This window comes from Hippoglossus stenolepis, chromosome 10, assembly GCF_022539355.2.
Source record: "Hippoglossus stenolepis isolate QCI-W04-F060 chromosome 10, HSTE1.2, whole genome shotgun sequence".
Classification (NCBI taxonomy): domain Eukaryota; kingdom Metazoa; phylum Chordata; class Actinopteri; order Pleuronectiformes; family Pleuronectidae; genus Hippoglossus; species Hippoglossus stenolepis.
Window position 1 is genome coordinate 14,669,507 of NC_061492.1, and position 22,350 is coordinate 14,691,856.

The 22,350-nt window shown below is 42.9% G+C and overlaps 1 protein-coding gene across 4 annotated transcripts; it reads left to right on the plus strand.

Annotated features, from left to right (window-relative positions):
- Positions 1–334: 334 nt before the first annotated feature.
- LOC118115984 (zinc finger protein DPF3) lies at positions 335–22,350 on the plus strand. Of its 4 annotated transcripts, none has more exons than XM_035167252.2 (11): positions 335–537; positions 7,939–8,099; positions 9,591–9,698; positions 13,301–13,425; positions 13,989–14,084; positions 14,363–14,423; positions 16,304–16,345; positions 16,749–16,889; positions 18,027–18,134; positions 18,305–19,092; positions 20,335–22,350. In XM_035167252.2, the coding sequence occupies exons 1-10, from the start codon at positions 506–508 to the stop codon at positions 18,463–18,465; spliced, it is 1,035 nt and encodes a 344-aa protein (XP_035023143.1). In that variant the 5' UTR covers positions 335–505; the 3' UTR covers positions 18,466–19,092; positions 20,335–22,350. The 4 variants fall into 4 exon arrangements, with proteins under 4 accessions (XP_035023143.1, XP_035023145.1, XP_035023144.1 ...); XM_035167255.2 differs by lacking the exon at positions 335–537 and adding an exon at positions 570–3,967; XM_035167253.2 differs by lacking the exon at positions 16,304–16,345 and having other exon boundaries at positions 430–537.

The following is a 22,350-nucleotide window of genomic DNA, read 5'->3' on the forward strand; positions in this document are numbered from 1 at the left end:
CCCTGTGTGTGTTTGTGTGCGTGTGTGTTTTAAATCTCCCTGTGTCACACCACTTACTGTATGTGGGAGGAATAGATCGTGTGCACGCCTCGCTTCCATTCCTCTCCCAGCACTCCAACTCCAACATAAAGTCAGGGAAGATTATTAGCCCGATGCTTATTAATGATGATAAATGATTTATAATTATTTTAATAAATAATTACACCAGCTTCCATGTTGATAATTCTGTCCCACTCATCCAAAGGGGGGGGGGTCTTCTCCTGACATGTCACCCAGCTCCAGTGAGGGTCTCTTTAAAAGTGCTGTTATTCACTTGTGCACAATTCAAATAGAAGGGAAAACCCTTTAAAATAATTTTTGACAGTTTACCCCCGTCCGGCCACGCCCCGTCCGCCTGTGCTGCACACGGATTGGTCCGCGAATTCACCCCGAGCGCCGATTGGCCAATTCCCGTAGGTTTCCCTCAGAACTGCAAGACGCCGATATTGCGTTACATGGTAGCAAAATGGCGGCTGTCATTCAGAACCCACTAAAAGCGTAAGTAATTTAGACATTGAGGAAATTGTGAATTATTACTTTGTTGCCAACTCGTGTGTTGCGGCCGGCCGCTCGTGCATGTCGTTTTCCTGTCGTGTGCACGCGTCGCATTGAGCTGTCCATGTTGTATTTAGTGCACTTCTTGCACAGCAAAGTAGCCCCGGCAGCTCACTTCTTTTATTCCGCGAAGATTTTCTGATCTTTTTAGTCTCAAACATGTGCGCGGGGCTGCCTGACATTTCCACCGCACCGGAGGAGCCTCTCCCCGGCACGGGTTTGCACGCAACCCGGGAGACTGTCGTCCTCCCCCGGGTTGTAAATTTATTTTGGGGGAAAAGCTGTCGACAGCGTGGCTGATAGTCTGCGGAGCCGCCGCCGCACCGAATCGGTAAAAGTCGATGCCCCCCTCCTCCTCCGTGCTCGGCGGCGGAACATCGGCTGACATTCCGAAAGTGTTTTACAGTCGGTGTGAAATGTCGACATGTCAACTTTGGCTTCCTCCGAGCGCAGACGTGGTCGGGACGCGGCGGAGCGAAGGGAGGAGGCATTTTGTGTTCGCACGCTTTGCTGCTGGCGAAAACGACTAAAAAGTGTCAGCGGCGGTGTGAGTCCGCCGATGGAAATAGGCTCCAGCAGCCCGAGCTATGGTCACCTCTGTCCCTCAACTTCACTGAAATGCTCCACCTCATTTTCCTTTCATTTCTCCTTTGTTCCCCTTGTTGTTCCACCAATTCTTCTGGTGGACGTGTTACTGTAAGTTGCACACAGCTCGCCTCCTCCTCTGGTCGTTTCATATGGTGACCAGGTCATTTGTCTCTTAAAATGCACAGTACATGGAGCTGGACGTGTCAGGTAGTGATGGCACTGGTGATGGGCTGTAATGTGGCTCACCGTGGCTCTGTGGGACTGTGTGTGTGTCTGTGAGGATCTCTCTGCTGTGCCTTTAAGTGGAGGAGTGCTGGAGATTAGCCTGGTCCAGGATCCTGGGCCCATCTGTCAGAGAGATGCTCCGACAGGGAGGAAGTGTCGGGCACAAGCAGGAGAACCATCTGCTCCTCCACAGAGGTACCCTGGCACCTCCGTGGACGGTAGCATGAGGAGTGGACCACACAACACCCCGCATCACCCACTAGTGTTGTTACTGCGCCTATAGGAGATTGCAGAGGGGTGTTTTTTAATGTCTGATTGTGCATGACTGTTTTCTTTTCATTGAACATGCTATTTTCTGCTAAGGGTTAGTTTGCACTTTTCTAGTTTCCTAATGGACGTTATTGTGAGTGCATTTCCAGTCTTTCTGGCCACTCAAAGAGCTTTCAGTACAAGTTGCATTCACCCAGTCATGCACACATTCATACGCTATCAATACAACTATCGAGGGCAATTTGGTTCACTTGGAATCGGAGGGGCTGGGGATTGAACCACCGAGCTCCTGCTTAGATCTCTATAAAAAAGATTCTGCATGTGAATATGTAGATTTTGGGGCCAGAAGCCTCCTGGTTTCTGTTTCTAGTTTGACCAATCAGTTTTTGAGCAAGCTTAGGTTGTTTGCAGGTAAACAGTCTGTGTAGAGCTAGAGAGGCGGAACACACTGACCGAAATAAATCAGATATTTGCCTTTTTGATTTATCTGTATTCAGATGCAGATTGCTGTTAATAGAGATTAACCAAAATGTTGTCTTGACCTGAAAAACCTGCAAAAGTGTCATTGTTTGTGTTTTGTTTGGCTAATTTGTCGTCAGGCGATAGCCGATAGCCCAACTACTAGCCAAAGATGATTCATCTTTAAATTATTGAATGATTATGTGGCCCCTACAACCTCCTTTACCTCTGTGATGACTGAAGAGTCACAGAGGCTCTATGTCAGGTTGAAGTCTCCTTTAGTCTTTATATGATGCTCTGGAAGAGACTGATTGCTAATTGCCGAATTTCCCCTGAGCTTGTATTTCTATGAGTTGACTGAAGCTGCTTGCACTTCTCATGCACTGTCCTTGCCTTCACAATTGTTTACCCATCATTGAATGACAGGATACGATCACAGCGCCCCTCTGCAGGCACATGCACAGCAAAGCTTATGTTAAAGTGTTCGATGTAATTGTGAACTACCGTTATGTCCTGTATCACGTACTTTCCCTTATTATTGGAAAGAGCATTTCATTATTATCTCATTGGACCCTTCCCCCTGTCTTGTGTCCCAACCAGCTCCGTCGCGCGTCTGCTGTCAAGCTGCTGTTTCATCTCAGAGACGTTTTAGCATTCTGATGTGAAATGTCTCCTCACTATAAGCTGTGCTTAATGAAGTGTTTCAATCTGCTATAATTAGCCTCTGTCTCGGGTTTCTGACTTCGTTTCACAAGTTTGTCAGATTATAATTATACATACTTGACACTAATTGGATGTCGCTCCTGTGGAACAGTTTGACCTTTTTTTTGTATTAAGTTGATTCACTTATGAGAAATGAAATGCCGGGTTTGAGTTTGTTGTGGAGATGTGGCGGCAGATGAGGCTGCAGCGTGCAAGCCTGTGCACGTCTGTGTGAGGTCCGTCCCTCTCATCTGAGCATCGTGATGGGAGGACGGTAATCTCCACAATCTGCTGATTAAAATGGAGTCTGGAATATTTAATTAATAAGGAAGCTCATAAAGCTGCTCATAAAATTTGTAGCCACAGCTGGAGGTTTCTACAGGTTGGACTCATCTTCCTGGTCCTTCCTCCAATTATCTGCTACCCTGCCGGTGTTGAGAAACCTACACTTTGAATGAGTCAGGCTCTTTATTGGCTCTTGAGTGTGTAGGTGTATGGTCTGGTTTTACTCCTGCCCTCAGCCAGACTGATGTTCTGATTGGTGCAATCAGAGGTGGTTGTAAGGATGCAGTCACTCTATACGACCTCCTCTTTCCCTGCTCTTGTTATGTGGTAGCTGTAGCTTCCTGTAAAACAGATGTGCACCTGCAGATTTGAAAGCCCTCCTGAACAGAGCAGACGTGACTGAAGTTATGTTTTTCTAGATCATCATGAATCACATCTCCTCAATGCTGGTTAAAAGTGTATATATAGAAGTTTTAGTGTGGCCGCAGATCACACTGTGAGCTGCTGTACTGCAAACCCAAGTTTTGTCATTAGATATGCAAAACAAGCGTTGACGCATGCTCGCATTACGGACGCAGCCATGTGACATGGCCAACCGTTGACAGGAACACGTTGATAGCGGAGGCCCCTGCTGGCCACAAGACTTGCTTTTTGTTTTCCACCCTAGTGCACACACTCACCTTCTCTACTCAACTGGAAGATATAGAGGGGGTGTGCCACATACTGTACCTCTGAGGCACCTTTTGTTAAGCCCTGAAACACGTGAAATCAGAATGTTTCTAGTTTACTCTGAGTCCTTGAGTCTGCAGGATTTTGTCACCATCTGACAGAGCCAGGCTTAAAGGTATTATATATAAAATCTAAGTTATTTTTGTATATATTTTGTTGAGTTGTGTACTTGCATGTAATTTTGTAATGCAAATGTAATTTCATTGTGTAACTGTGCAGTACATTTGAACTGTTAAAGGCGTTGTATCCCATTTGTTTATGCCACTGTGTTTGGGCAGAAATGTACTATTTATCATTTGGAGTCACTTTTTTTTTTTTTTTACAATACACCTTTTATATATTGGTATTTTTTAACTATATTTTAATATGAGATGGACTGATGAAGGATTGTAGTCATTTGGTTCTAAAGATATTAGAGAAACAAGCTGAGCGAATATTAGCAGCAGCTTGGCTCGCAGCCCCTATATGTATTATTCTTTTTTTACTGGTTATAATCATCAGGTCCATTTCATTTGCAGAGGGTTAGACCGTTGCAGATTATTTGACTCCGGCTATAAACTTCCTGAACGATAAACACTGAAGGAATCATAAACAGGAGAAGCTGACTGCAATGGAGGTCAATTCCCATGATCCCATGCTACTTTCTACTACTTCAAACTTTGTCTTTTTTTTTATAGATTTGATCGAGAGAAAACTACATATTGTGTACTGAAAAGTATTATCCTGGTTTATCATAAACTGTCCTAACAGCATTTCTGGTGTCTTGAAATGTTTAAGAGAAGAAGGAGCCAAAATATCCTGGATACAAATGGCGCTAGGTTGTGCATTTGGAGCCAGTCTATGTAGTAGCATAGTAGTAGTAGTATCAGGGAATAGGGTGGTGGATACATATGCTCGACCAATCACAAGTCGGACTCTGCTGTCAATCATGCCCTTTCACCCTGTTTATATAGCATCAAGTAAGCTATTAAAACCAGACTTACTGGAAAACTGAACTCTTGCCCAAACTTTGACACTTGGCATTTTAATTGGTCCATGTCCCGTCGGGGGACAACCACCCCATAGCCCAAAACGTAACGAACCACTGATCTAAATGTTTGTTTTTATAGTTGTAACTCAAAGGGAGTTTTGTCAAAGTAATAACGAAACTAACGGAAGTGCAGTAGTTCAAAGTTGAACCAGAAATCTGGTCTGTAATATATGTGATGGAGACAGTTAGAATGATTAATTCAAACATTTGCTTTGCGTGCGGACGGGCGGGTGGGTGGATGCGTGTGTGCGTGAGGAAGATATGACTCCCTCTGTGTTGTCACACGTTCGGGTCTCATCACTCATTACACGTGTCGGAGAAATCTCTCACCTAAGCCAGCACACCTGCTGCTCGGGGCGGCAGATTCTCGGATGGAGAGCGTGCCATGTCGCCACACAGACAGGCTTCACCCACCAGAAAACTTTCGGCACCTACACTTGCTCTCTTTCACCCTCTCCCCGCTCATCCCCCACCCCCAACCCCTGCACACTTCATTTGAGACGGACGAGCACCCCACCACACTCTGTTGGACTCGAGTACGTTTCTTGGCACTTGCCAGTGAGCGTGCCGTCCTAGTGGGCTTCAGGGAGCATTTACAGTGGGTCAGCTGGTCTGTTTTTAGTAAGCTGATATGTCACAAAGCGTTTCATCAGGAATGTGTGTTGATATCAGGGAATGGCAGTGAGGCAAGCGGGTTAGTTTGACTGGATGTGGAAGATGTCCTACCTAATCTGTTTTTGAGTATACTCCAGTGTTATTACCTCCAAGGAGGTTACGTTTTCACCCCTGTTCGTTTGTTTGTTGGATTATAAGAAAGACTACGCAAAAATGACTGCCTGGATTATCTTGAAACTTGGTGGAAGGATGTGATATGGGTCCGGGAAGCATCCATAACATTTTTGTTTGGATCAAGGATTCACTGTCATTATAAAGCCTTATTTTTATGTATTTATTACATTTTTGAGAATTTCTCAACAAATAATGGAGAGATTTTATGAAGAAAAAAAAAACAGGCATGTGTAGGGTCCTAATATCTAAGAAGAGGTGAAATTTAGTGTGGCTCCGGATTATGATTTGGCTTTTGTTAATCTAAATTCATATTTTTACGGGATGATCTTTATTCAGTTACTGTATGGTAACGAATATTCCTTTAAACAATATCAAATAATGGACATTTTGCCTGTGTTTAATGTGAGCAGTTTTCAGAACACGTCTGTGTACATGTCATGTGTCTGATCACAATATAAAGTGGCAAATCAGCCTTTGTGGAGGAATGCGCTCTCCAAGTGCCCTTTTAGTTGCGCTTGTAAAAATTCCTGCCTCTTAAAACCTGAGAAAGCTGTATGACATCTTTACAAGGTAGACCTGTAATAGTGTTATTATTGTCTACAATAAAGCTGTTACCTTGGTGCGATTGTAACACGCTGAAGGAAAAGCAATGACCCATATTTATTAGTAATAATCTGCTCATAAGTGCTCAACCTCTCTTCTCACCATCTTGTCTTTTGAACTGTTCTGTCTTATTATTTTCCTCTCTCCCTCATCGTTCTCTCGCTCAAACACCTTTCCACCCCTCCCTGCGCTCACTCTGTACCTGTGACTGTTTACTCTTCTCACTCACACTGAAATGAAGCCTCGCTTTCCCAGGAAGCCTCACACACTGTGGCTTTGTCTGGGCTTTTGTGCGGGACAGCATTCCTAACACGGCTGTTCATCTGCTGGACGTCTTCTCATGGAGGGTTAGGGGTAAAGGCAAACCTAAAGAGAAAGCGGGAGAGAGAAAGAGGAGGCGCAGGATCTGGAAGACGCTGACAAATCAGCCTCCCACCTCCTCCACCTCTAGTTTAAGATTCCAGGCTTGACTCGCAGCCCGCAGCTCATTAGTTTCACTTCAAAATGGCCGTCTTCCTAATGTTGTAATTGAGAACATGTGGGGGAACTTCATTATGCGGATGTGGAGATGTTCGAGCTAGAAGAACCGGTCGCTACAGTTTTATTTGCCCTATCTGCCCTATGATAAAACAGTACAAAGTACCTTACCATGATTTTGGAGTTGAAGCATTTACCCACATCTTTGATGTCGTCAAATTAGAACCTGCCCTTGTACTAGACACTCTGCTGAGATTAATTAAGTAGGCTAATTACCATACCAGGCGTGTGGCACCGATCGAGGGCTTGAATGTGAAATATCCTCCCCCATTTCACTCTGAATATTAACTCTGACACCCTAAGGGACTGCCAAAATCTCAGTGGCACCAAGAAAAGTGGAACTAAAGTCTGGAGTCTTTGCTGCTCGCTCCTCTGACCATCGAGCAGCAATGTTAGGCCGCGGATTTAGTGTCGTCATGATAATCTAACCCGCCAGCGCAGCTCATAGCCAATCGAGAATCGGATCAGACAAAGAGCCCACAGAGGTAATAATATGTTTAACCTCAGGAGTGGGAGCAGCAGAGTCACTGCACTGTTGTAACTGGGTTTCTTTTTTCTTTCTATATATTTTTCCCTGATGGAAAGCCAGAAAGTGGACAGAGAGACTTAGCAGACTTGTCAGTTTGATACTTACCTTGAACAGGACTGATTAGACTGCTCATTAGATACTAACAGCATTATTTTGGTTGTGGAGGATTTCCAATCTTACAGTATTACTCTTTGTTCAAAGAAGCATCTGCTATTTATTTCCTTATACTATTGTTTTGATCTGCTTTAAGTCATCTTGTAGCAAGTAAAGCCGTTTTCAGACATACTGAGACGCTAGAACACTAGACATTTTCTGCAGAGGCTACAGAACACAAATGTCCAAGTCTGTTGCTCTCTGCATTTCCTGCTAGCGCCTTAGCAAAATGTCAAAGTAAGCTCATGTGAGAATACAGCAGGAACGTGAGCGAGCAAGTGGGAGTGTTGATGACGTCTCTAACGCACAACAGATGCAAAAGAGGTGCAATACATGTAGACGCAGACTGCAAACGATCACATTTATCCATAGCCTCACTTCTGCTGTGTCGACCACATCATTAAGGGCCACTGACCTCTGCTGCTAATGTTGCCCCCCCTGGCAGGTTGGGCGACCAGTTCTATAAGGAGGCCATCGAGCAGTGCCGCAGCTACAATGCCCGCCTCTGTGCTGAACGCAGCGTCCGCCTGCCATTCCTCGACTCACAAACTGGTGTGGCTCAGAACAACTGCTACATCTGGATGGAGCGGCACCACCGTAGCCCTGGTGTGCAAACACACACACATACACATACACAGAGTGTTGTATTTGGTCCGTTAGGCTTGTAAAAGTGTCTGAATCTACATTATGCAGGGCTATTGACGAGGGTTTCAAATAATTATTTTCATTATTGATTAATCTTTTGATTGCTTTTTCACTCTGTTGTTAAGTCAATAAAATGCCACTTGCAATTATACCACAATCCAAGGTGACCTTTTTAAACTTGGTTGTCAGTGGTCTAGTCCCAAAAGAGGGGGGCGGTACCAATGGGGAGTAAAACATTCCAGATATATTGGACGATGTATAAATTGGTGATGATTACTAAAATGACTATCAACCCTTTTGACAAAGAAATGTAATGTACAGTTTAACCATAAACTTTATTATCAATAACTAAATAAATAGAAAACACAATTGCAATATATAGAACTTGATTTAAGAAAATTATTTCTTTTAAAATGTAAACATAAATGCACATATTTTCTGCTTTGTTTATTCTGTAAAACGAACGCTGATACCGATATATCTGTCAGAGGCTAACATCAGTGGGTATTATCGGCCAGTCGACAAATCAGTCAAGCTTTAATAATCAGTTGATTCTTGTTCTGGGTTTGTACCCTCATGGTTGATGCACTTATTGTAAGTCGCTTTGGATAAAAGCGTAAGCTAAATGAAATGTAATGTAAAGTTGATCATTTGAGTTGATTATTTTTGCCTAAATGTGGGTGTTTTTTTACTTTAATATTACCTGATCGTAGGGCTAGGCGATGAAACGATAACAGATAATTATCAGGAAATAACTTTTCCTCGATAGAAAGACATGGTCGAACGTCGATAGAACTCATTCCATCCATGTTTTGACAGACAACAGGAACACCCAATGATAATGACAATAGCGCCGCACCGAACCAATAATGTGGCTGGAATAGAGTTAGAGACACGTTAGGTTAGGTTGACGCACACAGAGCATAGGAGGAGCAGCCAGTAGCAGCACACGTGCTAATGTTTGGGCTACTGCAGCCGTGCACACCAGTACGTCAGGATTAGGAGCGAGATAGAAGAGAAAATGACAAAATATAATGTTAACGAAAACTCGAGCGACAGGTTACAGAAGAAGACACCCCAACAGACACAGCCCAAGGCTCAAAAAGACGAAGACATTGTTGAAAAGAAGGGTCAGAGGAACTCTGGTAGTGTGGAGATATTCTAGCTATTTAAAGTCCAACAAGAAGCAGAGTATCATCTGAAACAGAAATGACAAAAATAGTGATTTGATTAATATCGTGATATTTATCAAATTTGTTTCCATATCGCCCATCCCTATATGATTGTAAATTGAATATAATTGTGTTTTGTATTGTTGGTCAGACAAAACAAATTGTGAACATGTCCATTTCGCAAAATAAGTAGTAAAGCTAAATAAAAACATTTTTCAATCAATGTGTTTCAAGAGATGAATTAGTTTTTGTGTTGATGTGTATTGTTGTTATCATGCAGGGGTTTCAGCCGGGCAGATGTACACGTACCCCGCCCGCTGCTGGAGAAAGAAAAGACGGCTGCACAATGCCACGGATCCCCGCCTGGGCATCTATGGTCTGCAGCTCGGTAAGACCCTGCAGCCGTTGTCCTTAAACTACCTGCCCATCGCTTCCTGCTCACTTTCTCTTCCCGCTCATCCGTCTCTGTCTCTCTCTCTCTCTCTCCCTCTCCCTCTCTCTCCCCCCCTCCCTCGTCTCCCACCCACCTCCTTCAGCTCATGTGATTACTGGTGATGATCTGGAATAATCTCGCTAAAAGCATATCACTCTGTCTCCGCACACTGAGCAGAACAGGCTGCCAGTCATTTTTCAGAGGATGAAATGTGGCTGTGTTCACCCCGGCTGGTAAACTTGTTTTGTGAGAAGTAGAACATGTAATTAGATTTGCCACTGCTGGGAGCAGCGAGACGGAGTTCGGCCACTGCAGACAGTATTTAATAAATGTTATTGAATGTAGTTTGGCTTTTCTCGGGCTGCCACTTGAAACCGCTCACTCAAAACGTTTACGCTCTCGTCTACATTACATTCTCCCTGTATCTTATTTTGTACTTACCACCTCCCTTGCTGATTGGTTTTGTCTCTTTCCCTCTGGCAGCTCCTCCATCCGTCTCTATAAATTGCGGTGCAGCCTGTGTGTGTTTTGTGGCCAGTGATCCTGAGCTTGAATAACTGTGCCCAAGGCTTGTATACCCACTGGGATGTTGCACTATCCTAATGAACATGGCAACAGAGAGAAATATAATGTCACATGTTTAAATTTGTATTAGTTTCTGTTCATTCTTGAATCATGTGGTGAAAGGACAACTGTTTGGGAAGTAGGGAAAGTAAGACAGAGGAAAAGAGCCTGGAAAGAGAAAACAAGATGGAGAGATAGCGTAGAAAAATAGAGGATAGAACCGAGCCTTTGTTTCCCAAACACATCCCATTGTAGTCTATTGTTTTCCACTGAGCTAGCGCTCGCAAAGTCCTCGCCTCCACCACCACCACCACCCTGCTGTCCCTTCCCTTCTCCAACAACAGTGGGTTGTATGTGCTGTCTGCCAGCGCCCATCAGAGGGGAAACATACCCTGATTTAACCTGGCGTCTCTTATACAGAGCATGTCCTGCAGCTGGCCAGAGGTGCCCAGCACAGGGCAGCAGCCAGACTCTGTCTCGCTGCCTCGGCAAGCTCGTCTAACTCATGGTGTGCTAGAGACGGGGGCTGCATGCAGAATCAGCTCCCTGCTGCAGGCTGCTGCTGGCTCTATTTTTAGCCCCCCAGCTCCCATGGGTTGGGAGGGAGGGAAGCGGTGGTGTGAGGGGGGGGGTCTGTCTCGTCGCGGAGAGTTGAAAGTCAACGTGTGCAGACACAATGGTTAGGGGCTGCCGCCACATGGTGGAGGGGCCCATTTTAGAGAAGCGCGTTGGATGTGCTTGTCACGCCTACCTCTTGTGTCTGCCCTTTTATACCTATGCGGTGCTCTATTGCTTCTGCACTTCATGTTCGATATTCTGCAGAAGTCTTTCTAGTGGGCGCAGCGGTGAGATGAAGGGCTGATAGAAAGCTGCAGTCGGAGGGGCTTTGAAGTGTGTCCTCTTTCCAAACATCCACAGAGCAGCAGATCGCGAAGCCCTCAGTGGAGAGGAGATTTTGTAAATAAGACGTGCGGATCCGGCCGACTCTCGAAGCTTTTATTTGCTCTGCTTTGTCAACTTGCTTCCCTCCTACACTGTTTGTTTAGGTCTTCAGCTCCCTGTAGAAGGAAATATCTGCATGATGCGTTCAGGTTAAAGTGATAAGCCACTTAACTTCACTGAACCTCAGAGATTCCTGTGGACAAACTCTGCCTACGTGGTGCAGCTCACTAATGACAATGCTTTCCCTTTCAGACTGAAACCATATGCCTTGTCAGTTATATAGTGCTGTGAAGATAGTTGTCATGACACATTCTGTTCCAGGCAAAACAAGTGGTGACAGCTGATATAACAAACAGTTGCTCCAGCAATTTGCCACATGCTTTTATTATGTCTAGTGGGAGAGGAAGAGGATAATAGAAATGTGCTTATAGAACGCTGCTCATGTAGCTTGGATGTTGTAGTGCTGGTTCTTGTCACAGTTACAGTGTTTGATGGTGATGCAGAAGAAGAACAGCAGATGTCAGGGCTCAGATGAAAAGAGATGCGTCCATTTCAAACAATGCAATCGTTACTGCCCTCGTACTATTATGTGTCCTTCACATTGGTTGTTAAGCAGTACATCCACTAGATGGCAGCACAGAGATTTTGACAACAACAAACATGTGACGTGGAGGAGGTTGTGATAATGTTTCTTCTCAGAATGAGACAAAAGCAGCTGTTTGTCTCTGTGCTTGGGCAAAGTAACATCATATAAACATCTATAGTTCCTTAACAACTTGCAAAATCTCTCCTCAAAAGTTCCATCATTTTAAAAATTTTCCTCCACATGCCTTATGGTCGTCTCGCTTAAACTATTGGCCACACTGCCCCCCCAAGACTTCTGGTGGAACTGCCAAAATGAACACAGAGTACGAACAGAAAGCTCCATCCGTTTCCGTATACATGTCTAACGTTGGGCATGAATAAGCCTTTAGACAACTGTAACACATTGCAGCTTTAGGGCTCGGTCACACTTACTTGAATGTATCAGGAGTGAAAGTTAACTTCCAATCTGTGCGATCGAGGAAGTAAATGAAACATTCACTTCCTGTGGGGAAGCAAATCGTAGCATGGCTACAGGTAAAGTTCAGATTTAGTGAACTTTGACCTAGGACTGGGCATTATGACTTCAAATCAATAAACTTTTACCTTGATTAATGAACAATTATTTAATGCCAACCCCCCACCCGACTGAATCTTGATCTGATTTTTCAATGTGTTTGAATACGTGTCTCATAAACTCTAGAGAGAATCAAACAAGCACAAAGTAAACTTCAGTACTGTACGGGTCCTAATAACTTCTGATTAGTGGTGGTGTTTATTGTTAAAGTGTAAAGTGAGCGCACGTCAGCAGGGGAGTGAGGAGGCACGCTATAGCGTGGTACAAGGATAATGGACATGTAATCTATGTCTGCCCTGATCCTGAAGCAGCATGTCAGGGCACAGCTGCAAAATGAACGTAGCGTAAACTCGACAGTTTGTGAATGTACGTATTGAGTATTAAGTATTAACAGAATTAACCGACATGAGCAAGATTAAGTCGAGAGACGTTATAAATGTTGGTTTCCATACATTTTCGGTTAATTGCCCAGTCCTACTTTGACCCAGCAATATTCGCTTTGCATTCGCGTGTGACAGTGTTTCAGGTTCCATTGCTTTAGTCATACACATCAATCAATCAAATGTTTTTTGTGTAGCCCAAATTCACAAATCACAATTTGTCTCATAGGGCTTTAACAAGGTGTGACATCATCTGCCCTTAACCCTCAACAAGAGTAAGGAACAACTACAACCAAAACCTCATGTGTAGGATCCCTCTCCCAGGACGGAAAGTGCAACAGATGCCGCGTGTAACAGAGAACAAGAATATTTACAGCATTGGTTAATACACCTGTGGGACTTTTTTTTACCTAGAGTGAACAATAGACCATAGATGTGTTGGCATGGCGTGATAGTATAAACACTTAGCTCATGTTTTGTTGAGTCATCATGTGTTGCTTGTTGTTGTGCAGACGGCAGCCTCATGTCCAAGGACGCCTTGCCCACTCAGAGCACCACACTGGAGGCGCTGCTGCGGGGAGAGGGCCTAGACAAGAGGAACGCGAAGAACGACGAGGAGAGCCTGCTGGAGATCCAGGTTGGTTCAGTCCCTGTGTTTTTCTGGTTAAGCTCGTCAGCCAAATGTTTAAAATGTAAATGTTCAGTGGTATCACTCAAACGACTGAGGGCCCCGGCTCTGACAGTGAAGTGTTGCGCCCCAACTGGTTGTCAAGGCAACTTGCCAAGTTTTTCCAGCTGACCTGCGGGGCTCGTTAGCTGACCGCTGTCTCGCTGAGAGGCAGTTTGGACAAGTGAACTGCTTCAACTTTGATTTCCCAATTACTCACTGTTATATGTGAAACTAATGAGTTATGTCCACACAATCATGTAAAAGATTAAAAATGAAACTTCAGTTAAAAAATTTCTGTCAGTCCGAGTTATTGTTAATCTTAGATCTCTGTCACAAGAAGACATCTCCAGATCATACATTCCATATAATGTACCTTTGGGAACATGAACATTGAAGAAAACAAAGGCTGGAGAACCATGATTTAGATAACTTACAAATTCACCCTACTGGCACTAAACAAATTCAATCAATAAAGAATATGATGACATCAGACATTTATCTGTGTCTGTGGCTCTGTCTCCCTGTCTCAGAGGGTTCTGGAAGCAGACGCAGCAGAAGACGCTTTCAACGATGATGACGACTACGAGGTGGACACTCCCAAAAGGAGACATCGAGGCAAAGGAAGAGTAAGTGAACAAATGGACTCCAGTTGCACATGAGCAGGGACTCCAAGACGTTCAGGGAGACCTACCATATCAGTGTCTGTTTAAAAAACAAGGTTTTCTGTTTCTTCTCCAATCACATCAAATCACATTTAGCTAAGGTAGTGGCTTAGGCATGCCTTTCTCATATACATACAGTATTTATATATCTATATATATATATATAGATATATATATATGATGCAGCTTATTTGTTGGAAGGTTCATCTTTGATCAGGGTTAATGGGGTATTTTTTCCTCAGGGTCGGGGTTCAGGCCGCAGGAGGACAGACCAGGATGATGACAAGCCATACGTCTGTGACAGTAAGGCCCAGTCCCATTTCACCCCTTCTCCCTTTCCCTCCGTTTTGCGTGTTCGCATGTCGGGGAAGGCTGTCCCGATACTTGTTAGGACGGAGGGGGAGGGCCAAGTGTTCTGGCTCTACAGCCCTCGAAACTGAGATTTTTCCGACCCACACTTCAAACTGAGGGCTATGAGAATTTCCCAGAATGCCTTGCGCTTCACCGGCAAGAGACCCACAAATGTAGTATTTTCTACATTATTAACGATTTAAAAATTACAATAATATTTTAATTATCTTGTTGAATGTTTAATATCGTTTCAATGTTGTATGGTTGTTTTTTTCACCACTACCTTAAGAAAAATCGCTAGCGTTAGCATGCACCCCCCCCTCTTTGAAGATACACGATGCACTTGATTGAACCCGCGTATAGCAGCGAGGTTACTGAACTTAACTGCTCCTCTGATAACAAAGCATCCTGGAAGGGTTGCTACAGACCACTGCTAGCAGCCTGTATGCTTTTGATTCATACGTGAAATAATACAGCGCCACCAAGCTTTTCATTTTCCATTGGATGAATGGCAAATGTCATTGATTCACCTGCATTAGCATAGATGTTATTAGGATATTATAGGTTTGTCACTTTAGTGCAAGAAAAGGCATTGGTGTATTTAAGATCCCCGGCAAAACGTTTTGTCGTGTATGTTTACATCGACGACTACTGATTGATTTGTCGGGTTTTCACGACGCCTAGTGATGTGTAACGGCTTCTTGAAGTGCATTCCCAATTCGTAGGGGAAGATTTCAACCACTAACCTTTGTGACTCTGTTTCAAGGGCTAAGATAACCCTTGAAAACAAGGGGAAGGGAGAAGGGGTGAAATGGGATTGGGCCTTAGTAGAGATCTTTTTTTTTTTTTTACTGATATATCCTCGCAGTTACTGAGTATTCAAAAGGATGAAAAGTCACTCATTATCCAATACAATTGAGGTAAATGGTGATTGAAATGTCCGCTGTGATCCATGCGTGAATGCGTCTCCAGGGCACGATATCAGAGGACATTTAGGCTAAAAACATGAAGTAAAAGACGCCGTTTTGAGTTGAATTTAAATGTCAGGGCTAACTGACACCTGGATGACACCACAAGAGCAGTATGGAGGCATTTTCTGTTATTCTTTTGCGTTGGACGAATCAGTCACCATTTACCTAAAATTGTATCGGATTTGGCCACAACACTGTTTACCCCTGAAACTCCAGAAGCAACACTACACCCACCCCTCCATCGACATAATGATGAGTAGATAATAAGGGAATTTTCATTTTTGGATGACCTATCCTTGTGAGAGTCACTGTGATTTTTGCACTTAAAGTTTTGACAAAAGAACATTCCATATATTGTACACATAATTCACAACACAAATACATGTACTGTATTACCGTACCCAAATTTATGATTTCTTGTTAGTGAGATTGAAGACGGAAATTACTTACTTCAGCTCCTTCAGTTGGATCCAACAGAACATTTTACCTTTATCAGATCAGTATTTAAGTATTCTTTTCTCATTTCTTTTCAAGGGCGTGGTAAACTGTAGATGGGACGCATAGTGTGACTTGTTCGTCAAACCTTTTTTATCTGGAATATCCGCATGTCAGGAAGTTACTCTTAAACGACCGTCAGGGTGATCTTTGTGAAAAAAGACCAACCAGTGTAACTCAGACACAGTTTTTACAGTTGAAACCGCTGGTTAAAAGCAGAACTAGTGTTACTATAGTCTCACTCATGAACCTTTCCTGTTCATGCAAATTGCATGTGGAAAATCCGGTTACGGGGTATTGGATTTTACATCAGCTGATAAAACTGATCTTGAACAGCACAATCTCATTGTGTCTTTTCTGTTTCAGACAGATACAAACAAAAGCAGAACTCAAAATCTTCGACCTCAGGTACCTTCATTTGTTCACACTTTTGGTCTCTCGTCTTTTAAGGATATTTATTTTGACAGATTGTTGAGCGGTTGTGTTGGCAGTCCTGATTATTGATTCAGGCTCTAATATTAGCTTACTTTTCTCATACTGAAGTTCCCTGGTGCTGTTAAACTGAGACATGGTTACTGTGTTGTCTGGGGTTTTGTTTTATTTGACTGACTGTTGCAATGAAATCCTAAAATACTCCTTTTTTTTAACCTTTTGGACCCAGACGCTGAATATTCACCTCCATCAAATGCCATGATGCCTTTTTTATTTTACCCATTTATGATGAAACTCTCATCCTATAGATAAGTGGTCAGAAAATGTACATTTATTCAGTTATTGTGTGACTGAACATGTGCCTACTGTTTTGTTGCAGTCTGTGCAAAGCGCTACAGGAACCGTACAGGACTCAGTTACCACTACACCCATTCCCACCTGGCGGAGGAGAACAGAGCTGGACAGAGGAACAAGGTGGCGTCCAGATCGCCCTCTGTACCACAGACTGACAGACACAAACGTAAGAAGCCTGCCTGCTGATCCTATATCATATCAGTGATTGGTTTCCGAAACCAAACCAAAAAATGTCAGATACAAAAAGCTGCTTCATAATACTGAAATCAAGAAACAGCGATACGTCAAATCAGCCACAATCTGCTGTCAAAGTGCTTAAACACAAATCAAATGTTCACTCTTATATTGTCAGTACATGTTTTTAACCCCCACTTGATGTACTAAGATGACAAAGGGATCTCTACCATCCATCCAGTCAACTTGAGAAGCCAATCCAAAGAACTTGTTCCCATAATCAGGAAGTAAACAGGACAATAATCTGAATAAAAAAACGTTTATAATTCAAATAGAGAATCAATCAGCTGTATATTGAATGTGTCTTAATGATGAGACCCCCAGATCTTGCATGTCTAAGGGATGAACACACCTACAGAGTTTCTTAACTTCAAATTTTGTTTTTGAAAGGACACAGTTTACCTACATGAATTAAGGTACTAGAACATATTATTTCTTTTGCACCAACCCCTCAAATGTTTGGCTAAACCAGCTACAGTCCAGCTCTACACCCTGACATGCTCATGAGTGAGTGATAGTCAAGTTTATGATTAAGTTACACCAGAGGTTTGGTTGTTTCTCCATTGGCTGCAGCAAATAGTTTCTATAATCAGACCACTTTAGTGACTTCTTTTGTAAAAAAAATTATAATTTTGTTTTGTAAAAGACAGTCACAAGTGCTGTCCTGTCAGAAACTCTATTCACTGAGTGTAGAGTTCTTACCCAGATGAGGACACAAACTGCTATGGCACTGAACTCTTCTCGACATCATCCTTCTAGACACATACAGCTGTTGGTGTGAATATAAATCTGTTGAACTAGACATTAAATGGACTTTACCCTCTCAACCCCCAGTACAAAGTCTGTGTAATGTCTGATTGAGTCAATGTGCAAACAGATAAAAGGGCTGAAACCGACTGGCACAAGACAGAATGTAAATATGACACAATGTTGTCATGAACAGGGTAATTGAACAATTGTGGTTGCAAAAAAACAACAATTTTCAACTAAGTTTTGCACATTGACCCTGTACGGTCCCACCTTATACAAGGTTTTGACCAAGTCTTGTTTACCTGTAAATTCCCCACAGGTCCAAAGGGTCCAGGTGGGACGAGCATTCCCAGCAACTACTGTAATAAATGCCAGGGCAAGAAAACGGGTAAATCTGGGTCTCCCTTCTCAGCCTGCCAATGCACAAGTGAGTTGATATACAACGTCTTTTTGTGTGTGTTCTAACTGATTCTAAGTGTGTCTCCACAATGGATCATTGGGAAGAAATTATGAAATGAAGAGATGTTCTAGCCTTGTTTGTTGCTGTCTGCTGTTTGTTATCCGTCACCTGCTCACTGACTCCGTCCTGTGTCCCAGCTGCCCGCAGAGAAGAGAAGGAAGACGGGACCTTCACCGGAGCCGAGGAGCTTTTTGGCACCACCTCAGAGAGCGACACTTCCACCTTTCACGGCTTTGAGGACGACGAGCTGGAGGAGCCGGCCACAAATAGCAACGGAATAACCAATCGACACAGATAGAGCGAACCTTTAAGATTTCAAGAGACAATATTTTGTTTTATATATGGATTAACCTCTGGCAAAAATTTGCTGCTTCTTTTTCAATGTTTTTTGTTTGCAGAAAGCACAAAGTGATAATTTCAGGACAGAAATGCAAGTGGTATTTTATCTACTGAACATTGTTGAATAATTTATGAACTCCCTTTTTTTATATATAAATATATATATTAACTTTTAAGGCAATGGACGACTCAGTGTTTGTTGACGAGTGACTTGGCCTTCAATGCAAAACAGAAGATGATTTTTGGAGTTTTTTCCCCCCTCACTGGAGCAGAAGAAGCATAAATATGACAAACAAAAAACACTGGAGAAATCTGAAAATTGAACAAGTGAAATTTTTCAAGACGTGAATAATTCGCGTGGGGGTTGATTGAATGTCACTGCAGACCCCTACTTGAGCTACAAGATGTTTTTGAATCAGCAGTGGCTGTTGCTATGAAGGCCTCCTCTTCTGCTCTATCTTTGGATGAAACTTGTATGAAAATGAAGGAACCAATGAAAGGACTGCCACAGGCCACTGGAAGTGTTTGGATGAAGAAATCTATTAACTTAAGTCTTTACAGAAACCGTGTAGTTATAAAAAGAAAGGTAAGCTACAGCTTCTTCTCTAATTTAGGAACAAAAGACATTTTGCAGATTGTGGATCAACAAAGAATTAACTGTTTCCAAAATGTTGACGGAAGGACAGCACACTTCATATATTTATTATCTGAAACATTTTGTGTAATTTGGGTTTGCAAATAAAGTAATTCAATAGTCATATTTTTAAACTTCACAAACCCATCTGTCAAATTCGCATCTAAAAGGACATATACCTGCGCTGAGTCTGATTGGCCACTTAATTTCCTCTGCCAATGAGGTTGTGTTTTCACCCCTTTCCATTTGTTTGTTTGTTTGTTTAGTAAAAGAGGTTACACAAAAACAACTGAACAATTTCAGCGTGCGTTTTTCAACATTTTCACAATTTTTACAGATAATAATTCATAGGCTCATTTCAGGAGCTGATGTCTGAGTGTGTGAAAATTGCTGCAGCTTGATTGAATTCAAGGCCGGTTGGGCCTTGACGGAGGTATGCGCTCCACTGAGTGTCATTACAGCTTCTTCAGAATTTTCTGAAAATGTCGGAAAAAACTCACCATGTTAAAGACATTGGTGACAAATCTGCCCGTTTATATGCACGGCATCTGGTCCAAAATGTAATGGTTTCTTCTTTAGTTCATACTTGACCCCTCCATGAAATTTAATGGAAATCGGTTGACTGGTTATTGAGTAATCGCACTGACTGTCTGACGGCTATGAAAACACAACCTCCTTGGCGAAGGTCGAAATAGGAATCAAACGTTATTTTACTTTTCAGCATAGTGAGCAGCTCTAGAGATGGAAATATCTGTCAGTCTGTCCACTGAAATACAACTATTGGATGGATTTATAGTGAAATTTTGCGATTACAATCATGGATGAACCCTAAAGACTTTGTTGATCCTCTGTCTTTTCCTCTTACACCATCAACACATCAAATATATTTTTATCAAGCTGCAAAAATAATGACAGTCCCCATCAGCCTCAGCTGCACTTTGTGTTTAGTGCTCGTTAACAGTTAGCATGCTAACTAACTAAGGTGAATATGAGGAACAGTATACCTGCTTGTAACCCTAACTCCTATATGCATGTTAACATGCTAACATTAGAATCATGCTTGATACTTTGGAGAGGAGTTTATTTTTTATTGAATTTCTTTATTCTTGATTTTTATTCTATTCTTATTCTTGATTATCTTTTTAATTCAATCCATGATGTGTGAGTCTAACCCGTCTCTTTTGTGTTGTACAGGAGCAGTCAGCACATGGGCCCAGCGGGGGGGGGTGACCAGTGAAGAAGAGGATTTAACCCTCAAACTAATGAGCCTTCAGCTCCCTCCTGGTTTGGGCCTAAAACAACTGACTGAAATGGACAAACACACGTCCACCTGTTCTATAGGCTGTGTGGCTTAATTGAACTGCTCCCTCGATGATATGTATCGATCCCTTCTCAACATTTGATCTGTGACTACATCCAGCTTCATTTTATCCTCTCTGCACTGTGTTGGAGCTCCACTGAACTATGGGAACACTAAAGGCCAGGCCTTTGGACTGTTTAGTGCCCACCGGGTACATTTGGGGCCCCCGCGGTCCAGCCTGCCCACTCCTGCTCTGTGACTGTGTGTCTGCTGTGTGATCCGATGTGACACTAAGACGTCATTATCCTCATCACTGTGCCAGCCCGCCGCTCTGCACTGGAAACCAGCCCTGACAGCCATGACCCTCCAACCTGATTGGACCAGTGACCCTCTGACCCCCAGCCATAGAGATGGTGCTCGAATCCACCACTATTACATTCAGACCTCTGGACTACTGTATTAATACTCTGACATGGACGCAAAGGTTTTCTGCTTCTGTCCCTCTGTCTGGTTTTGCTATATCTCTTCTGCCTCTCTCATCTCTTATGGGTCGCAGTAATTGAGCTCTTTTTTTTTTTTTTCATCTTTTCTCTGTTGTATAATATTTCTATGTTTTGAACTCTTTCAAGTTTGATTAGTATGACTTCTTGGGTTTGTTCAGACTGTATTGATACCTCTGTCCTGATCAGGTGCACAATAGCCACAACTACTCAGGCATCTTTCATTTCCTCTGCTGTTGATTGTTCAGCCATTCAGCCCTGATTCATGTGATTGTATTCAGTTGGCGAGGAGGGACGGTAACGCCACACAAGGATCCCATTATAATCAACTACCAGGAGGGATCTGGGACGCCACAGTCTCGTGCTATAGGAAAAAAATAACAAGCTTCAACTCTCTGTCTCATCTGTGCTGAATTTACCCGGTGTCACGCTCGCCATCCACTTTTTGCCTAAAATCTACAGCCTCAGTAGATTTTGCCAAGAGTGAAATTCATCTCCGATTCATTTAAAAACAATATTGTTGCTACAGCTACATAAACTCCTCAGATCTACGTACTTACTGAGAAGTGAAAACTGTATAAACCCGGTTATGTGACATTTCCGTTGAGTGCTTTTCGAGGGCCCATTTGCTTTATGACATTTAGAAGGTGCTTGAAGTACTGTAAAAAAAAAGAAAAGAAAAAAAAGCCTTTTAGTTCTATAGGTTGCACATGCTGCATAAGAGGTCCACTTCCTTCCATGTAATTATTCAGTATCACTGCAATGTAATGATAGCTGCTCCGTTTTTGAAGCTAACCATTAATCCTATGTGTTTTGTTTATGACTTTCTTGTGCATTCAAACCAACGTTCTTCACTTCCCTCAGGGACCCTCCACATCGCAGTTTTATCTCCTCTGGACAAACAGAGGATCTGAGACCCGTCAGTTATCTCGTCTTCGTCTCTTGTGTCGGTAACGTGGCGTTTCCACAGTTACAACTGTGTCTTCTATCCTCTAACGTCACGCCAGTCAGTGAAAAGCATGATGTGTCATCAGTCATAACCTGCTCAATGTTACCGATCGTGTACAAACAGGCCTCGCATGGTGCAGTTCTGAACAAAAAGGAGAAGCTCCGAGATGCAAATGTCAGTGATGTCCGCTTCAAATAACGTGTCACCAATCATTGAATAGCCTGTATACCTCGTCAAAAGACACAGCAATAGGCCCCGGTTCTCCCCTGTCAAACCTGCCAGGGGCGGAGAGGGAGGATCGGGGTGGGAACGGAGCCAAGAGGAGATGAAATGGACATGACTGGGCATTTGTCTCATCTTCACCTATAAATACAAGGCGAACTGGAGAGAATGAAGAAGTCTTCGTTTGTTAAACTATTTTTATTGTTCTGAGAAAAATAAAGAAAAAAATAGAGAATGAA

What these genes read in the sequence shown, in the direction of transcription:
- LOC118115984 (XM_035167252.2), top strand. Translation starts at nt 506, where the DNA reads ATGGCGGCTGTCATTCAGAACCCACTAAAAGC. An exon ending in AGAGCCTGCTGGAGATCCAG is followed by an intron (nt 13,426 to 13,988) that starts GTTGGTTCAGTC and finishes TCCCTGTCTCAG; the next exon opens with AGGGTTCTGGAAGCAGACGC. An exon ending in CAAGCCATACGTCTGTGACA is followed by an intron (nt 14,424 to 16,303) that starts GTAAGGCCCAGT and finishes TTTCTGTTTCAG; the next exon opens with ACAGATACAAACAAAAGCAG.